The 19,996-nt window shown below is 48.9% G+C and overlaps 1 protein-coding gene across 1 annotated transcript; it reads left to right on the forward strand.

Moving 5' to 3' along the window:
- The first annotated feature begins 1,699 nt into the window (after positions 1–1,699).
- Positions 1,700–18,619, forward strand: LOC116833242 (uncharacterized). The gene is given in 2 exon segments (XM_075062171.1): positions 1,700–1,951; positions 10,416–18,619. A coding segment is annotated over 1 exon segment (2,739 nt). The 5' UTR covers positions 1,700–1,951; positions 10,416–10,546; the 3' UTR covers positions 13,286–18,619.
- The last annotated feature ends 1,377 nt before the right edge of the window (positions 18,620–19,996 follow it).

The raw sequence follows: 19,996 nt of genomic DNA on the forward strand, positions 1-19,996 counted from the left end.
TGATGTGCCGCCGAAGACCCGGAGCGAGCGAAGGACCAGCCGCTGAAGACCAGGAGCGCTGCCAGGTGAGTAAAAATTAAAAAGACACCTCTAGCCAGGGAAGGGATTCTCACTGGGCACGGGGCCCAATTCAAGGGAATTGGTGGACTAGGCCTAAAGCTGGCCCTGCTTAAAGGAGGTCAGAACCACTAGCCCTGTTTTACAGATGCAGACCCTTGAGGTGAAATGGCTTGGTCTAAGGCCGTTTAGCAGGCTAGGAATAGAACCCAGGATTTCTGAGTCCTAAGTCAGTGGCTAGGCCATTAGGCCACGGAGTTACAGTCATCATTAGTCACCCAATTACATATATTAAAAGCAACACATTAGGTCTTTCTGGCCATCTAGCCACATTTGTAGCTGTAATTACACAAACCAGACTCACAAGGCTGGCAACTTACACACAAGTGGCCCCGCTGGCTTCAGTGGCAGTTAGCATTACGAGTGCCAAGCATACAAAAATCATGCATAGGGCCTCAGGAAATCATGAGATTGGTTTAATAATCATGAGATTTGTTTTTTTTAAAGAACAAATGAGGGGGTCTTTCTATGTGCCTTCCGGTCAAGCTTGCTCCAGGCTTTCCTCAGCCACCATGAGAATGAGAAACTTGCTTATTTAATGGAAGCTCAGATGCTTCTGGAAAGCCCCTGCGATGGCCATTGCAGGACTGTGGCCTAGCGCTCACCAGTGTGAGGAAAGGGGGCACAATCAGGCCTGCGCTGTTTTGTCTTTCCACTCAGGGCCTGCTCCAAAGCCCATTGAGATTAATGGGGGGGGGGGGTCTTTCCATGCACTAGGCTTCAGAGGAGGTCCTTAGAGAGCAGTTTTAGAAACCACAGAAGCAGTGTGGGCTAGTGGGCAGAGCACTGTACTAGGACTTCTAGGATTAGCCCCTTCTAAGAAATGATGTTCTAGGTATACGTGGCACTGTGATGCGATGCCCCCGCCTTGTCCAGCGGATAAGGCTCAGGACCAGGGCTCTGGGTGACTTGCCCATCTCACTTAACCTCAGTTTTCCCACCTGTCAAATGGGGACAATGATACTGATGACCAGCCTTTGTAAAGTGCTTTGAGTTCTCTGGATGAAAAGCGCTACCTGGGAGCGAGGAAGGAGCCACGTGACTTTGATGGGATTACTCACAGGAGTAAGACTTGGTAGGATCGCACCCCAATGAATTCCCTTTGGCAGGGACAGCGCCGGCCTCTGTCTTTTGCCCAGCACTGGGCAGGCTGCCGGGGTTTAACAAATCCGAACAACTTGCTACAAAGTGAGGTTTTTCACGCTCCTTTGTGTCACCCAAAGCCACAAACAGCTCATTCAACACACACGTTCCAGCCCTGTAGGGTGACCAGATGTTCTAATTTTATAGGGACAGTCCAAATTTTGGGGTCTTTTTCTTATATAGGCTCCTATTACCCCCCACCCCTTGTCCCAGTTTTTCACATTTGCTGTCTGGCCACCCTACAGCCCCTGACACCTGCACAGCACCAAGCCAAGACTCCAAATCGAAACTGCAAGCAGCCCCAGCCCTGCCTCCCCAAGACTACAACTCCCAGCAGGACCTTGCCCAGCCGCAGGGAGCATGCAAGCCTCTGCGGAACAGGAGCCCTGCATGCAAGGCAGCAGCAGTACCAAGGGGTGGCTAAGAGAATCAGGGGGCCTGGATCTCGGGGGTTTCAGAGCCCACCAGCCTTTCCTAAGCTCCTCTCCTCCCTGAACCAGGTTTTGTTTCTCTGCCTTCCCTCCCCCGGTAGTTTTTATATCCCCGACACAGACTTCCTGTGAGTCATCACAGCAGACATTAGAGAAGTAACTGGAAGAAGAGAGCAAGTGTGGTGATGGGGTATGCGGCAAGTGACAGCTGATGAATTAAACCCTTCTCCCTGTCCAGTCCTGAGGGCAATGAGAGAAAGGTAAGTCAGTGGCTGATTTGGGATCTTAGGGGCTAGGCTCTCAGGGAGCAACTCTGTGCCCAGAGTCACCAGAGCGAACCAGGAAATGGCTGGAAGTTTTGATTGTTGTGAAACTGAAGTGTTTGAAAATGGTTGGTTTTAAGATCAGAAACATTTCGCAGGTTTAAAGAAATCTTGGGACTCCAGGGCTGGGGCGGTTCTTAGCCTGCGACTGACACCGTGCAAAGGTGAACTGCAAGTGCATGTACAAAGCGCGTTCAGTCCCGGCTTCGGTCACAGCAAAAAGTGCAAATAAAAACCACAGGAAGGGAAGGTGATTTTTTTAAAAGCTTGCCTAAAACGACGCCTCTGAGAAATCCCCTCCTGCCTTTACTGTGGCATCACAGAATGACCTTTGTGCCAGCCTCAGTTGTCACGACCCGACCCTGGGAGGTGTGTGTGTGTAAATGGATCAGGGCCCTTTTCCAGGAAAGGGGAGTTGAGCAAGGATTCAGCAGCTGAGAATGCAGCTTGGATCTTATTTTCCACTGAACAGATTCACACACTAAACACATTCAGTGCCACTGAAATGCAGCCACCTCTGAGGTGGAGGGGAGCAGCCAGCATGCTGTACGAAAAGTCCTAAGAGGAAAGTTTGGCCACGGTCACCTCTGTAATTCTGAAGAGTGCCAGGGATCTCTTAGGGCCGTGCGGAGCGGAGGGACCCTAGTTTTTAAGGTCTCATCAGAAAAGTCTGCAACAGAACAACCTGCATGCAGTGGCACTGGTACACTTTTTATAATGGGGGTGTTGTGTCCCTGCCCATGGCCTCCGCCATCCCCTAGAGGTAGGGCTGGGAGCAGGGCCGTGGCTCCAGGATGGGGGGACGTGGCCAGGGGGCCACACTGAGGTCACAGTTGGGGTCAGGCGCAGGGCCAAAGAGTGCAGCCCCAGGTGCGGGGCCAGCAGCCAGGACCCCAGGCATGGGACCCACAGCGGGACCCCGGGCGCAGGGCAAGGACCATGAGCAGAGTGCTGCAGTGCCCCCTGCACTCCTAGTTCCCGCACCTACGGCTGCATGGTACTGGGTTTATCTACTCACGATGATTAAACAGGCAGCAAGACAGTTCCGTGCTTAGGGAAGAAGGGTTCTAGAGCAGAGACAGAGTAAGCACTGGCAGCGGGAAGGGAGGGCTGGATCAGGGCTCTTTTTGCTTGGCAGGAGGTTTCAATAATCAGGAGAGGGGTCACTGTGGGAAGTGGCCACGTAGCGGTCTTGTCTCTCTCTAGGACTGGAGTGGCTCCCGCAAGGTCTCACTGGGTTTTTGCCTCTGGAAACCCTACTGGGGGCAGGAACTCATTCCAGGATGTGGTCCCTGTTTGCCCCCCTGATTCAGCATGTGCAGATCCCCCTGTAGTACCAGCTGGTCCACCTATGAGGATAAAAGCTTACTACAGCCAGCGAATGGGGTTACTCCTTCAGCTCAAGTAGTGGAGGCCTATGCTTTTAGCACCAAAGCAGATGATGACCCATGAGGGCTCCATCTTTTACATTAAGCCTTTATCTAGGGATGTCAGATCAGTCTGAGCCAGACATATACCCCACCCATCTGCCAGGAGGGAGTAGGACCCCCAAGACCTCTGAGGGAGCAACTTCTCAGCTTCCTCCAGGTTCCTCCGCTCCCTTGAGTAACTAGGGTGCCAGGCCACAGATCAACAGAGATGTAGCTGTCAGTTTCACTTCTGCCACAGAAGGGTAGGAATGGTAGCTGGGCCCAACCGTGCTTTGGTGCTGGAGACTTTCAGACTTTAGCCGCTTTCCGATACATTTACTAAAAACTAATCAGGCACCCCAGGATGTTGTGTCATAAACAGATAGCTAAGGGTTAATGTTTCTTTTACCTGTAAAGGGTTAACAAAGGGAACCACACACCTGACCAGAGGACCAATCAGAAAACCGGATTTTTCAAAGCTCAGGAAGGGAAGTTTTTGGGTGTGTGTCTTTTGTCTGTGCTCTCTCGGCTATGAGAGGGATTTCTGTCTCCAGGCTTTTCTAATCTTCTGTTTCCAAGTGTAAGTACAAAAGGTAGAAGACAATAGGTTTTTATATTGTTTTTGCATTTACATGCGTGTAGTTTGCTGGAATGTTCTAAATTGGGGATCTTTTTGAATAAGGCTGTTTATTCATTTCTCTTTTAAGAAACTGACCCTGTATATTGTCAACTTGTCAAAACATTTTTATGTCTTTCTTTCTTTTTATATAAAGCTTACTTTAAGACTTTGATTTTTCTCTTCTAGCTACTTTCATATGCACAGATCTAACTAGTAAAAGCCACTTTATTATGCATGTGTGTTCTGCTGGTACTTACCACAGCCTGAATTTTCTGTTGTTTAACAAAAGACCCTTTTTGTCACCTGTTAAGGTCTCTTGCTAAAATGCAAGCCAAACTGCACAAACTAATGTCCTTGCTATAATGCAAGCAAACTGAGCAAAACTTAATGTTCCTTGCTTAAAATAGCCAACTGGCGAGAGAAAAGAAATATTTTTTTCTCTCTGCTCCTTTTAAACAAACCCTCTTCTCTCTGCTAAAACCCTAGCAGAGAAAAAAAGAAAAATAATGTTTCCTATCGGTCTGGATTCTTATTCTGTATCCCAACCGCTACCATTCAATCATAAGCAATAACCCCAATTCTGACCTTACGTCCAAAGTGGGTGCCAGCATAACCTCCAAGCTTATTACCCAGCTGTGACGACTTACGCTGCCACCAGACAGGTTTAGCACCTTGCCTCATCTTGCTCCCCAAAACTTCGCCTGGGAGCCCCAAGACTCAGATTGCGAGTTTACCACAAAGGGATATGAACCCCTCCCTATGGTCTTCTCTTTACTTCCTCCCAGGGTCCCCTCGTGGGTTATCTGGAAGATTACTGTACTTGAACTCCGTGATTAAAAACAGAGGACAATTACCTTCCCCCTCCTTCTTTTCCCTCCCACCAATTCCTGGTGAGCTCAGGCTCAATCCCTCTGAGTCCCCCACTAGAAAAAAAATTCAAGGTCTTAAAGAAAGAAAGACATAAAATGTTTCTGTATCAAGGTTGAACAAATATTACAGGTAGTTTTCTTAAAAGAGAAATGAATAAACAGCCTTATTCAAAAAGATCCCCAATTTAAAACATTCCAGCAAACTACACGCATGTAAATGAAAAACAATATAAAAACCTATTGTCTTCTACCGTTTGTACTTACACTTGGAAACAGAAGATTAGAAAAGCCTGGAGATAGAAATCCCTCTCATAGCCGAGAGAGCACAGACAAAAGACACACACCCAAAAACTTCCCTCTCTGAGCTTTGAAAAATTCGGTTTTCTGGTTGGTCCTCTGGTCAGGTGTGTGGATCTCTTTGTTAACCCTTTACAGGTAAAAGAAACATTAACCCTTAGCTATCTGTTTATGACAGGGCTCTGAGCTAATACTCCAGGTTAATCCTGGGATAAGGCCATATGGGATTCCACTGGGATCTTGAGATAGGCAGGGTTCCTGCAATTTGCCACTGCCAGGAGCAGCTGCTGAGAGCTGGCAGCATCTGACATATTCTGCAAACTTTCCCCTCAAATACAAGGCTGAAGGGCATCTTAGCAGAACATGTAATAAACTGTAACAATAGCGAGTGAGTGACCGGATCCTGTAATTGTTCCCATGAATTGGTGCTGCTGCCCTGTCCCCCTGAGCAAGCACAGGGTACGGCTATGCTGCCTCAGAGGTGTGATAGCTGCACGTGGACTTAGGCCTTGTCTACACTACACAGTTTGTCAACAAAAGTCCACCAACAAAACGCTGGAGGTGTACACGCTGCTGTGCTCCTCCTGCTAATGTAACTCCCCTGCTGTGATGACACAATTACACCACCTGGACAAGAGGCGTAAGGCTTATGTCAGTGTAGTTAGTGTAGACATTACGTTCCTCACATCAGCTCTTGGATCCCTTAGAGCCGTGAAATTGACATGAAAGCGGCTCCCGGCTCCCTAGCCAGACTGCTGCAGGATCTCTGCTCCAAGCTGGGCTGCTACCCAGGCTCCCGGCTTGGACTACTGCCCGCAGGTTCCCTGCTCCCCGCTGGGAGTCCTGCAGCTCCCTGGGGTCCTGGTTCCCTGCTCCCTGCTGGGAGCACAGCAGCCAAACAGACTCCGGGTACACATCTCCCCGCCAGAGGCAAGAAGCCTGGGAGCATGGAGGTGAGAAGCCCTGGGCGGTAGCTGGGCTCCCCATGAAGAGCTGCATGGAGCTGAGAGGACGCACACCACGGACAGGAGGGTAGTGTGGACATCAGCCATCGCAGTGATTACTGTAGTGTAGAGGTAGCCATACCCAAACGAGCTTTGCTCTAGCTAGTGGAAGCACCAATAGCAGGGAAGCTGCAGCCACACAGGATTCAGCATGTCTGTACAAGCCTGCCTGGAACCCTGGGTAATTCCTCAGGCGGTTGGCCGAGGCTGAACCAGCGCTGCCGTGGCTCTGGGACCAGAGCTGGCCAGGTTAACGTTAGCCTGGATGTGTCAACCTGGGCTGCAGTCACACCTCTGATTTCAGTGCCCGAGACCCACAGAGGTGCGCGGAGGACCAGGTAGCAGGGCTGAGCGCAGCAGGGAGAAGGGTCACCTCCAGCTCAGAGAGCAGCAGCAGAGCTGTTCCCTGGAGGCTCCGTCAGTACAAGAGCCAGAGCAACTGGGAGGGAGGGCCCAGCAGCACATCCTCTGACCACACCAGCCCCCCTTGCATACTGCCCAGGAGCCTGGATAGCTGGGCTGCCAGCTGGGCTGCCCCGGTCACCCAAACAGCATAATGGGGTGAGTTCCGCTACCAGTTGTAAGGCTGACTACACTGTCCCCGGTGCAGGCGTGCTGTTCCTGTAGCAACGCCACGGTCAGCACAGGCCCGGTTTAACGAACTGGGTACAAATCGGCCCTCTGCTTCAGGCCTGCAGAGTGCAGCATGCTGAGCTCCTGCACTGGGAGGAGAGGGGGCATTGAGCAAAGTGCCCCTCATGCATAACAAACCCCACACGGACTCCCGAAGGCCCCTCACACTGCAACCTGTATACAGGCCCATACACACCTCATGTGTACCCAACATTCTACCACCAGCCCCCCATCCCAGCAGCCCTGACATTCACCGTGCCCCCCAAACCCTACATTCTGGCCCCCAACCCCCACAACCCTACATCCCACATAGCCCCACCTGCTCTCAATGTCCCCCAAAACCCTACATCCCCCTAGCCCCGTCTGCTCCCAATGTCCCCCCAAAACCCAATATCCCAGCCCCACTTGCTCCCAATGGTCCCCCCAAACCATAAACTCCAGCTCCATCTTCTCCCACTGTCCGCCCCAAACCCTACATTCCAGCCGCACCTGCTCCAATGTCCCCCTAAAACCCTACACCTCCCCAATGCCACCTGCTCCTAACATCCCCCCCCCAAAACCTACATCCCGGCCCCCCCAGCCCCACCTGCTTCCAACACGCCCCCTAAAATCCTTCACCCCCCCAGCCCACCTGCTCCCATCTCCCCAAAACCCTACACCTCAATCCCCCTGACCCACCTGCCCCCAACATCCCGCCAAAAAATACTACATCCCGACCCCCCAAAACCACTTGCTCCCAACATCCCCACCCCGCAGCCCCACCTGCTTCCAACATGCCCCCTAAATCTACATCTCAACCCCCCAGCCCCACCTGCTCCCAACATCCCCCCTNTTAAAAAGGAGGCAATAAAACATTTCAAATCAAATAAAACATTATAATCCCCCAAGAGCCTGCATTCACTGTTCTCTCATCAGTAGGTATATCGTCATTGTTCCTCTGGTCCTGCTCATCACTGTGGATTCATGGAGAGTCCTTATTACCTAAGTACTTCCCATTGTGGCAAGAGTAATGCAAGATCTTTTGGGATAGGATAGGCACTCATATGAGGTTATAAGAAGAGGAGGATGAATTTGCTCCTGGAATCAAAATTTTCTGATGGCATAGCAAATTATAGTTTGGGACTGAAGCGCACCAGAGCTCAGAAGCAGCTGTGGCCAGTTTTTCCTTACATTAAAGGAGCATGTAACTGAAAACTTGTTTTAGTAGTTTAAGATTTGTGCAGGGTTTGGGTCTTTTTTTAAAACCACCAGAACACAATGCATTTCTCACCCTTAACAACACCCTTATTTCTTGCTGGAACTATAGTTTAAAAAAGTTTAACTGTTGCTTTTTTAAAGATATTGTGTATTTTGGTTCATTTGCAACTGAGATTTATTCTTAGAGGAATGGGGATGAACAGAAATAATCTGTTCACCTACCAATGAAATTTTTGTATGCAAACTAAACTGTTAGAGAGCATTACTTGGGATCTTTAAATTTTATTTCCATACATATTGGCTGTATGTTCATAAGTGTTATTCACTTGAGATTTCTTTGCAATGAGCAACGTGTTTTTGTCCTACTTCCCACTGGAGCTATTATTCTGTTTATTTGGAGAACAAATAAGGTTGTGACACTCATCAATTTTCTAAGTTGTAAGACCCTATTCAGTTTTTGGACTGAAAGCTTGTGTTTTGTAACATGGACAAAGTTCTTATTCAGATATATATTAGACTGAAATATTGTATTTATCGCTAAATACCTGAACAAAAGTAGTATGTAAATTATGGTAGATTACCATACAGATTAGATAGGACACCCCTATGTTTCCTCAAGAGCTACATTAGAACCCTGTTAAGAGAACAAAGTTAAAGAATCTGATCTTTAAAGTGAGGATGAGTTAACCAGGAAATTAGATACAAAAACTAAACAGTAATCAATTTCAAAATGGTATTACATTCCCAGCTTATATACTTTTATTCAAGTAAAATTCTGACTTAGTCTTTTGAATTTTGTAAACAAATGCAGTTTATGTAGATATTGTCTGAGCTGCAGTGACCCAATTATCTGGTCAAAGGGCTGCATGGAACTGAGAGATAGGGTGAGTTAAAATTTAACCTGCAGGGACTGTAAACCAAGCTGAGGCTGCTGAACCTTTGGAGTTTGATATGATGATTAGAGAATAACCAGAGTGACACGTCGCAAATTCCCCATAATCAAGGACAACTTTTCCGGGTGGTGATCTCTGAAATTGCTCAGGTACAGTCCATGTTGTTTGGTTTTTCCATCTTAAGTTTCTAAAAAGAGGGAATATTGTTATCTAGCTAAAAGCAGGTTTCATCGCTATCTGCTTTCTCAGACTTGTAAGGAGTATTTTAATTACAGCTTGCTTGCTTTCTACAAAGGAGCCATTGGAAAATTTTAATGCACATGTTAGAGAATATGGGAAGCACAGGCATTCACAATTTTCACATGTTCTGGTTATTTCTTGAGTTAATTTCTCTAACTCACAAACAATGAGGGCGTGAGCACTCGGGGGAAGCTTACCACCACTGAACATCACAGGCTGTGCTAGATTGCTCATTGTTGTGTCAGACAAAAAGTACTGAAGCAGACTTGGTAGTGACAACAACTAGAGACTGTACTTCTTGCTCTAGATTAGATTTCACATCAATTTACAGTCTTTATGCCCCACGCTTTTCAGCTGGTGCCCCGCAAAGCTTTTGCAAGCCCCAGAAAGCAAGATGGGGCATTTCAAAGAACTCCACCTGCCCAATGTTGCCATCATTTCTGTATGGATAGTGAAAAGGTGATCCCTGTTCCGAACAGGAGCAAAATGTGGTTGGTCGCTTTCATCTATTAAGAAGTTAGACTGACAGGGACAGAAGGGAGATTTTACCCAAGACAATTAACTTTTGATTTGTTAAATCACAGCTTTCCATTGCTAATCATTAAGGACATTGGACCTTTTCACCAAGAAGCTGGGTATATCTCCCAAGATCTATTTTTACAATATTTCTTCATCCTTTTATAAAATGTTACTCTCCATTTTATAGGAAATCACTGCTCCAAAATACCTGATTTCATATACACAACTTCATCAAAACAGGAAAAAACGTATAATGTTTAATATATTAAGCTTCTCAAATAGTTTCTCCTTCCCCCCCCACCCCCAAAATACTACATGCCGACGCCCTAGAACTACCTGCTCTCAACATTGCCCCAAAACCTACATCCTGACCCCCCCAGCTCCACCTGCTCCCAACATCCCCCACAAAACCCTGCATCCCAGCCCCCCAGTACAACACAGGCCATAGGACTTCCTGGAATTCCTGTGTGAACTAGACCAGGGCTTTTAGAAAAACATTGGGTCTTGAATGAACAATGACCTGTGATGGAGAATCCACCATGACCCTCGGTAAGTTATTCCAGTAGTTCATTCCCTTCACTGTTAAATGTGTCTCATTTCCAATCTGAATTTGACCTAGCTTCCACCTCCAGCCGTTGGCTCTTGCTATAAATAGGAGTTTTCCTTCCTCATTGGCCTTTGAAATAAAGCCTGACTGTCTTTTTATTTCTGAACCCAGCAGATGAAGGGAAATGAGAATTACCGCCCAAAAGGGAGTCATGAAAATTGGCATCAGCGCCTTTGTAGGCTCAGAAGCTCCCCTGAGCCTCGGCAGGCCAAGAAAATTGGAAGACATGGCAATAAAGACCCCAGATGATCAGTCTTCTTGTGCATGAGCTTCCTGCCAGCTCAGCCCCGGGAAACCGGACAATGGAGAAGCTGACAGTTATTAAGGTGGAAGTGGAAAATCTCCTCAAGCAACCCCGGGAGAAGATGTACACTTGCACGATCTGCGGGGACAGTTTTAATCACAAGGGCGTCCTAGCCACACACCAGAAGACCCACAAGGAGGAGATGCTGGTGGAGCACCATGAGCAGGACGGAAGTACCATCACAGCAGGAAAGCCAGTGAGCCAGCAAGCCAGCAGAAGGGCAGAGGATGCCAGCCAGGAAGGCGTGAACCAGCAGGGAGATCTCTCAGCGCAGAAGGAATCCCTGCAGAAAGCAAAGCCCTACTCTTGCACAGACTGTGAGAAGAGCTTCAAGATGAAGGTGGACCTCACCAAGCACCTCAGGACACACACAGGGGAGAGGCCTTTCCCGTGCATGGAGTGTGGGAAGAGGTTCATCACCAAGTCGCAGCTGAAGGAGCACCAGAGGATCCACACAGGGGAGCGACCTTACCAGTGCTCTGAGTGCGGGAAATGCTTCACGCAGAAGTCACAGCTCATTGTTCACCGGAGGATCCACACTGGCGAGAAGCCCTACAAGTGCAGCAGCTGCCAGAAGAGCTTTGTGGACAAGTCGCAGCTGGTCGCCCACCACCGTATCCACACAGGTGACCGTCCCTTCAAGTGCGGGTTGTGTGCCAGGGGTTTCCGCCAGAAGATCACCCTCATTAAACACCAGAGGGTCCACACTGGGGAGGGGGCGCGGCGGCATGGCGGGCCCCATACTGGCAATGCCTCACAGCTCATTGTTCCAGAGTCGACGCCGGATGGGGAGAAGATATTCCGATGCGACACGTGTGGAAAGGAGTTCAAGAAGAAGTCGATCCTGGTGACCCACCAGAGGATCCACACCGGGGAGGAACCCTACCATTGTGCCGAGTGCGGGAAGCGCTTCCGGCAGAAGATCCACCTGATTCGTCATCAGAGGACCCACGCCAGGGAAGAGGCCCACATGTGTGTTGAGTGCGGGGATGGCTTCAGCAGCAAGGGGCAGCTGCTGAGGCACCAGCGGTGCCAGCACCAGAGCGAAGGACCCCACATGTGTCCCGAGTGTGGGAGAAACTTTAGCCAGAAAGTAGGCCTCATGGCGCACCAGAGAGTCCATGAGAGGGAGAAGGGAGATGGGAGCATGGCCGCCAGCGAGGAGAGCGCTGGTGAGGCGGCAGACAGGAGGCTGCCTGCCAAAAACGGCAAAGGCAGCAGCCATCCGAGGGACCTGATGGTGCCTCGTAAGAGCCAGGTCTATACCTGCACCCAGTGTGGCAAGACATTCACCAAGAAAGGGAACTTTGCCAACCACCAGCGAGCCCACACGGAGGAACGGGCGCATCGGTGTGGCGTCTGCGGCAAAAAGTTCACCAAGAGAGGAGAGCTGACCAAGCACGAGCGGATCCACACGGGCGAGAGACCATATGTCTGCGAAGACTGCGGCAAGCGCTTCACCCAGCGCACCCAGCTGGTCACCCACCAGCGCATCCACACTGGCGAGAAGCCCTACCCCTGCGCTGACTGCGGCAAGCGCTTCATTGACAAGTCCCGGCTGACTGTGCACCGGCGTATCCACACTGGCGACCGACCCTTCCAGTGAACTGCCTGCGGCAAGGGCTTCCGCCAGAAGATTGCCCTCATCAAGCACCACCGAGTCCACGAGAGGGGCCATCTGGATGGGGAGGTCTCAGGGCGGAAGGAGCACGAATGCCCCCAGTGCGGGAAAGGCTTTGGCACCAAGGAGAACCTAGCCAGCCATCAGCGGCTCCACGCCACTGAGAGGCCCTTCAAGTGCGGCGAGTGCGGGAAGAGCTTCACACAGAAAGCCCAGCTGGTGGTGCATCAGCGCATCCACACCGGGGAGCGCCCCTTCCGCTGCACTGACTGCCACAAGGGCTTCATCGACAAGTCCCGGCTCATCGTCCACCGCCGGATCCACACCGGCGAGCGGCCCTTCAAGTGCACGGCCTGCGGGAGGGCCTTCACCCAGAAAATCGCCCTGACCACCCACCAGCGAGTCCACATGAGGGAGCACGAGGCCACCCGGGAGCCCAGCAAATACTCTAAGCACGGGGAGAATGACTCAGGCAAGGCCCAGCCAAGCGAGGAGTGGCCCTTCCCCTGCAACGTGTGCGGCCGGGGCTTTCGCAAGGAGATAGCCCTCATTACCCACCAGCGGGTCCACACCAAGTACGAACCCAACAGGTGCAGCAAGTGCGGCCAGGTCTTCCCTGACAAGGCCCAGCTGCTCCTGCATCAGCCCTCCCATGCGGAGGACCGGCCCTTTAAATGCAACACCTGCGGAAAAGATTTCAAGCGAAAAGAGATCCTGATCACCCACCAGAGAATCCACACGGGAGAGGTGCCTTTCAAATGCACTGAATGCGGGAAAAGCTTCTCCCAGAAGGCCAACCTCATGAAACACCAGCTCACCCACACCCGCAGGGGCCCCTTCATCTGCTCTGAGTGTGGGCAGAGCTACACCACCTTGGGGCATTTTAAAAGGCACCAGAGGAACCATCTGAGAAAGCGAGCCCCTTCTGGGGAGGGGAAGGACTTGGCAGAGGAGCAGGACGCAGACGGGCTGCCGGAGACGGGTGTGCACAACGGGCCCATTATCGTGGTAAAGACGGAAGTCAATACAGATGACTATGAGGTCCTGCAGGTCCCATGAAACCTCCCTCAGCAGGGAGTGGTGCGTGTGTAAAGGGATCCTCCAGAGGCAATACAGGAGTAAGGGCCCTGGTGCTGCCAAACCCTAGCGTTCAAAGAATCCCAGATCAAGCTGCCCTCTCCAGTCATGAGATTTCTCAAATCTCATGACATTTTAGCCAAAAAATAATACGTGAGGTTCTTTTTATGAGCCTTTGCAGGGTCACGTTTTCAAGGTTTTCTCTGCAACCACATGGGCTAGAAACTTACTTTTTCAATGAAATCTGTGATTTTGGATGTCTTCACGTGACTCCTGGAGCTGAGGCTTTAAGGAAAAAACACCAAATATCCCAAGAGCTGGCAACACTGACTCTGCTGTAGATCGGTATCCAGCACTCAGCAGCACCAAATATCAATATTAAGCTGACCTGGGTTGCAGGTGGTCTGGGAGAGCATCAGCGATTCACTGCAGTGTAAAACGTCACCAGTCATCATTCCATACGACAGTAAGAGAGGCAGATATCATCACAGGGCTCCACGTGGATGGACTGGTGGGCCCATGCAGAGCCCCGTTGAAGTCAATAGGCTCCCCATGGGATGCAGACATCCACTTGTGTGGAAGGGTTACCTGGATCAGGGCCAATGTACCTAGAAAGAGAGCACCTACTTGAAGAGGAGATAGGTCCAGATCCTCAAAGGTATTTAGGTGCCTAATTCCCATTGGCATCCACAGGGAGTTAGATGCCTAAATACCTTTGAGGATCTGGGCCATAGTGTTTACTTCAAAGTCTGATCTTTTTTGATGATCACACTTTAAAATATGCTCACAGACGATTTTATTTCGCTATGTGATCACCAGTTTTATTGTTTCAATACAGGACATTCACTGCAAAAGCACCGTTCTGGTTGAGGATTGAAACACACAGGTTGCCTGATTCACAACTACATTATTCCAGTTTAAATCTGCTGATTCCAGTGGTGTAAAACTGGAAGAATGGAGCAAGAAATCAGGCCCAAGCTAGTTCCAGTTTTGCTATAAGCTCCTCAGCTGCCGCACATCGGCAGAACTCAACTGAAGTCACTGGACATACCCCAACTTGCATCAGCCGAGAAGCAGGTCCGTGATTCTCACAAGAGGCATTTCTCCCACACTCTTGTATCTATATAGTCCAGCAGTTCGGTGTCCAGGAGCCCAGAGTATGACATGTATACAAGGGGATGACATTAGGAAGAAACTGTAACTTTGACTATCCTCTGTTTGGCATTTAAATCCTTAACCATAGCATTGTCCTGGCCTAAGGCCCTTCCCCCTCTGTAGAAAATCCATATGAGAGGGATACATGGGCCATGATCCTGAGAACCTGTAACTCCCATGACTTCCCAACAGTATGATCCAGGAGGACTTGTGTCCCAAGCCTGCCAGTCCAAGGACATTTGCAGGGCAGGGTTGTCTACCTCTTCCCATTCACTCCTTGCTCGCTGGCTGTAAATCTCGCTAAGGCCTTATACGGCTATGGGTTCCCAGCTCCCCTGGGTTAAAGCTGCTGGGATTGCTATGTAAAGTGGCTCTCTCCTGACTCCGCCCTGCACAACCCCATGAAAAGCCACTGAGCCCCAGTCACATGGAGGCTTAGGGATGAAGAGAGCAATGGCAGCTGTAGTGGCAGCCAAGCACTGCAGCTCCATCCATCCCATCTGGCCCTGAGCGGCCGGGAGGATGGCAGGACTCAGACATGGTTTGAAATAAACATTGGAACCATTTCATCAATACCTGCCGCCTTCTGCTCTCTCTCCCCTTCCCAAGCAGTCAGGCTTTGCATTACAGACAGGATCTCGGTTCCTCCAGGGCATGTCTCCACTGTGGCAGGGAGCAAGCCGCCCAGCCTGGGGAGACAGCCTTGTGTTAGCAGGGCTCACACTAGCATGCTACAAAATAGTTGTGTGGACATTATGGCGTCGGCAGATGTTCAGGCGAGCCACGTGGTCTGAGACCCACCCTACCTAGCCTGAGCCTCCACCCAGGGCCGCAACATCCACTCTGCTATGTTTGAGCATGCCAGCCCAAGTCCTGCTAGCAGGAGTCTGGCTCACCAGACTCCTTGCTGCAGCGGAGACAAGCCCAAAGAGTTCACAGATCCCTCCTGGGACCTGCTTTCTGAAGTCAGCGCGCTCCATTTGCGACAACAGAGACACGTGGGAGTTAGAGGTGGAAAAGCCTCATTCGGTCATTTCCTTTCCAATGCAAGATTCCCTACCTTGTCCCAACTTTTGTCTAGGGTGACCAGATATCCCAATTTTATAGAGACAGTCCCAATTTTTGGGTCTTTTTCTTATATAGGCTCCTATTATGCCCCATCCCCTGTCCCGATTTTTCACATTTGCTGTCTGGTCACCCTGCTTTTGTCCAGTCATTAAATGTCCCAAAGGAAAATGGCTGCCCCGATTTCCCTGGGGAGACCATTCCACAGCCTAATAGCTATTGAAAAAGTTCCACTTATATTCATCTTAAATGCTCCCTTTCTCAGATTCCTTCCATTGCCCTGCATATCACACCAAGAATGAGGCCCAGTGTTTTACTGCACAGGGTCTGCTGAAATCCAGGTCTGGATCATGCAATATGGAAGTGCATCACTGCTTGCAGTGAGTGCCAAGAGGAGCAGCATTAACTAAACAATGATGGAGTTTTTAATAAGTCTATGACTGTCTGAATGCTGTGGACACCAAAGAGGGAGAGGAATGATTTAGGCCCTGATCCTGCAAACGCTTTTACATGTGCATAACTTTTAGCACATATATACACCCATCGACTTCAACAGGACTATTTGCATGCTTGAAGTTCAGCACGTTTAAGGGCCTTAATAATTTCCTCTCCCTCTTCGGTGTACACAGCATTCAGATAGTTATAGACTTCTTGTGCTTGCTGTCATTATTTAGCTCATGCTGCTCTTCTCTGAGTGCCCCCCACTCAGCAATTTAGGAGGGAGGGATAGCTCAGTGGTTTGAGCATTAGCCTGCTAAACCCAGGGTTGTGAGTTCAATCCTTGAGGGGGCCAGTTGGGGATTAGTCCTGCTTTGAGCAGGGGGTTGGATTAGATGATCTTCTGAGGTCCCTTCCAACCCTAATAATCTATGATTCCCATAATCCAAACCAGGATTTAGGCAGACCCCGTGGGGTAAAACAGCCATACAAATTGGGGTCCAGAGCTGACCAAAAAAAAAAAAATTGCAAAACTTTAACTCTTTCATTTTGCTTTTTTTTCCAAAACTAAATTTTCTCAGTTTTGGAAATTTCATCCAAACATTTTTTTAAAATTGACCTTTTTCGCTCCCCCCCCCCCCCAAAAATAATTTTTAGAATGTGGAAGTAGAAAATGTTTGGTTTAGGCAAAACTTCACCTGTAATTAACCCAGGCAGTCAAAATTGGTGCCAGAACATGTAAAGGGTAAACAAAAACAAATACATGGAAAAAAATCATTAAAAAAAAAGAACAATGTTGAAAAATCAAGCTGTTTATCAATATTTCGGGGGGGGGTGTTCCCTAAAAGGGTAATTTTTTTTTGGTCCAGTATATTATTTTTTCCGCATTTTTTGGCCAGTTCTACTGGGTTTCTCTGTCTGCGAGCTAGAGCACAACACCGACCTCAGTAAACAATCCCACGTTAACTACATATGAGTCCTAGCTCCTGAGCTACACGGCACTTCAAATAAGTTATCCAGCAAATGCAACCCTTTATTCGGTGTCTCGTTTTCAAACTGATCCTATTTTCTGACACTCAGTCAGCAACATGCAAGTATGCCCCAATTTATATGAACAAATGTAAGTCATGGTGAGTTTGGGAACTGTCCATTTGGTGATGTGTGACTGGTCACCCGAATCACATGGCTTTGTTTCTATCACCGACTGGATGACTAGCTTCTCAGACAGGAAAACAACAAATGAAATAGCCTATGTTGTTTGCAGGCAAATACAACTATGCAAATAAGGCCTAGAAATTCCTCAAACATCCATGCCAACAAAAACCCATGCAAAACTTCAAGAATAACCAATAATAAGAAGCATGACCATGGCCCAGCCCCAAACTCTTTGGAAGCTGACTGGACATTCATTAACTCTGTTTTGGCAATTGTCAAGTCAGCGCTCCAGAAAAGTGTGACTTCAGAGGGGGATCTGGTAATGTGAACAGATGAGTTTGAGAGAACAAAAGATCCTGTTTTCTTGCAAATACTCCTAGGAATAAACATAAAATGGAACAGAAATTTTAAAACTGATGCCTGCAGTAGTCAAATGCTCAGTTTTCTATGTGACATCTGGGCTCTGTCAAGCCACATTGGCCAGTGCATCCTGGAAATGAGAGAACAGTAGGAAAGCATTTGAGAGTGAGAGGGAAAACAGTAGAAATGGGTTGGGAAAGTATCCAGAGAAGGAGTTTTCATAAACAGGTCAGCAAAACAAAAAATGTACCACTCCTGCTGAATAGCATCAGAACAGAGCAACCTTTCAGCTTCAACTGGACTCCCCAGACACTGAGGAGAGATGAACTGGAACGATTCAAAACAAACGCCACTTGTATCAGTTGCTTTTCTTGATCTGTTTAAATGGACAACAGTACCTTAAGGTGCCTTGACTCATAACAGCGGCCCACTTGTGTCTCACAGGTTTGCCTTTCCAATCATGGTTTGTAGTAAGGACCATCTGACAGTTTTGCACAAGGAGTATAGGTTTCTATTTATACATAACCAGTCCGAAGTGAAGCCAGAGCTTGAGGAAGAACTGCAAGAGGCAAGGATCTGTTTGCTTTGCAGTGTGCTGTAACCTACTCTGTATCTACCATCCCGTTTTGATCCCTAGATGTCACTAGAGGTAGCTACACCTCTTGAAAAAGAAGAGAAGACCATTGAGATTGGGAGATGTTTTGCAGAGAAGGGAGGTTTGTGAAAAGGCCAGTACAGTCAGCACAGATGGGGATTTCAATTTCCCAGATATATTTTTACACTTTCTTATTTATTATAATACAGAATGTATTACTGCAGAATATTAATGAACTCGCAAGACCCATGGACCTCACCTGTTATTCACGTTGGGAACATGTGTGTTTTCTCAGCAATGTAACATACAATGCATTGATCTTCTTTGCCAGTTTTCTTCGCTGGGCTTCTTTTATTTTGAAATTAGTTTAATTCTCTCCGTTTATTATTGTTTTTTAAATTCAATCCTTTCTGGCACTTGCTGTGTTGTATGCAATATGATCCTTAAGCTTATCCACCTCCTTAGCTGAAATTTTTACTGTAATCCTCTCATTTTTGAGGTGTTTTGTTTTTATTTTTCTGAGTAAAAAGCTTTATTAAACAAATAGATGCAATGTCCCTGTTGTACCTAAATCATCCTTCCCTGAACAGAAGGGGGCAGGGGAGTTCCAGGGGTAAGAGCATAGAACTGGGGAGCAGGACTCTAGTGCCCAGCCCCTGGTATACCTCTGAGCAGTATACCTCATTGAAGTCAGGGTGGAGTTCACTGTAAGACTAGGGCCTTCCTGCCACGACCCTGGGCAAACCCCTGAGCCTCGCTGTGCCTAAGTTTACACATTTGTAAAATAGATCTAACACGTACCTCAGACAATATGGCAATAATGCTGCTGTGAGAGGCATCATGTAATCACTAAGCATGATTATTTTAGCAGGAGCATGGGGTAGCTTCATCAGTGACCACTTGTCACGTGCGTTAAGATCCTTTGATGGAAGGCAGTATAGAAGTGCACTAGTCCAGACTCCAGTTTCCAGCAAGGCTGCAGATGCTGCTTCAGAGGATGGTGCAAGAAATGCTGCCATGGACAAGTAGGAAATAACTGTTCATAGGACAAGACTCCTCTTAGCTCCAGCCAGTTAGGCCCTGATCTACAACTTCCAGGCAGGCAGAGCCCTCTGCCCTGTCAGCTCACACACCCAAGGCTTTAGTGACTAAGCTCTGGCCTTAAAGAGGAGGTGCAAACCTGTAGGGCTGCTGGCCTGTCTCCTCAGCCCTGGAGGAATAGCTCCACACCCACAGCCTGTTCAGCCCCTCTTCAGGGCAATTTCATGCTTTAGACATAAAACTCACAGTGTAACACCAAATCACAGCCAATTCCTCTGAACAACGCAGGCTGCAGGTTCCACAGGCCTTTCCCCATGAGAACCTGGGGCCTGCCACAGGAACCAGCTTCTTCCAGGCAGCTCTTCAGCAGCGCTCTCTCAGCCCTTTATAGGAACCACCTGACCCCTTCCCAGCTGGGCCTGGTCATCCCGTCTGCCAGGCCCAACTACCTGATCTTAGCAGGACTCCAGCTCTGAACAGGACTGTCTAGCACCAGATCCTATTACCCTGTTACAAGACCTCAGATCCTTTTAATCCTACTTAGCTGCGACTTTCACTTTATTGTACCTTGTGTGATGGGGCTCAGATTCAGTGACAAGCAAAAGTTTAGGTTCCCCAGAAAGAAATGTCTCTCTTTCCTAGGTTGTTTCAATCACCCATCTCGCGCTCCCCCCCACCCCGCCCAGGTCTGCTGCATTAACTAGTGTATCTGTTTTGATCTGATCTGACCCACCTGGGGCCTCCCAGGCCAGCGGATCTCAACCAGGAGTCCGGGGCCTCTTGGGGGGCCATGAGCAGGTTTCAAGGGTCCACCAAGCAGGACCAGTGTTAGACTCACTGGGGTCCAGGTCAGAAAGCCTAAGCCCTGCTGTGCAGGGCTGAAG

The sequence above is a fragment of the Chelonoidis abingdonii genome, chromosome 2 (genome assembly GCF_003597395.2).
Source record: "Chelonoidis abingdonii isolate Lonesome George chromosome 2, CheloAbing_2.0, whole genome shotgun sequence".
Lineage (NCBI taxonomy): Eukaryota > Metazoa > Chordata > Testudines > Testudinidae > Chelonoidis > Chelonoidis abingdonii.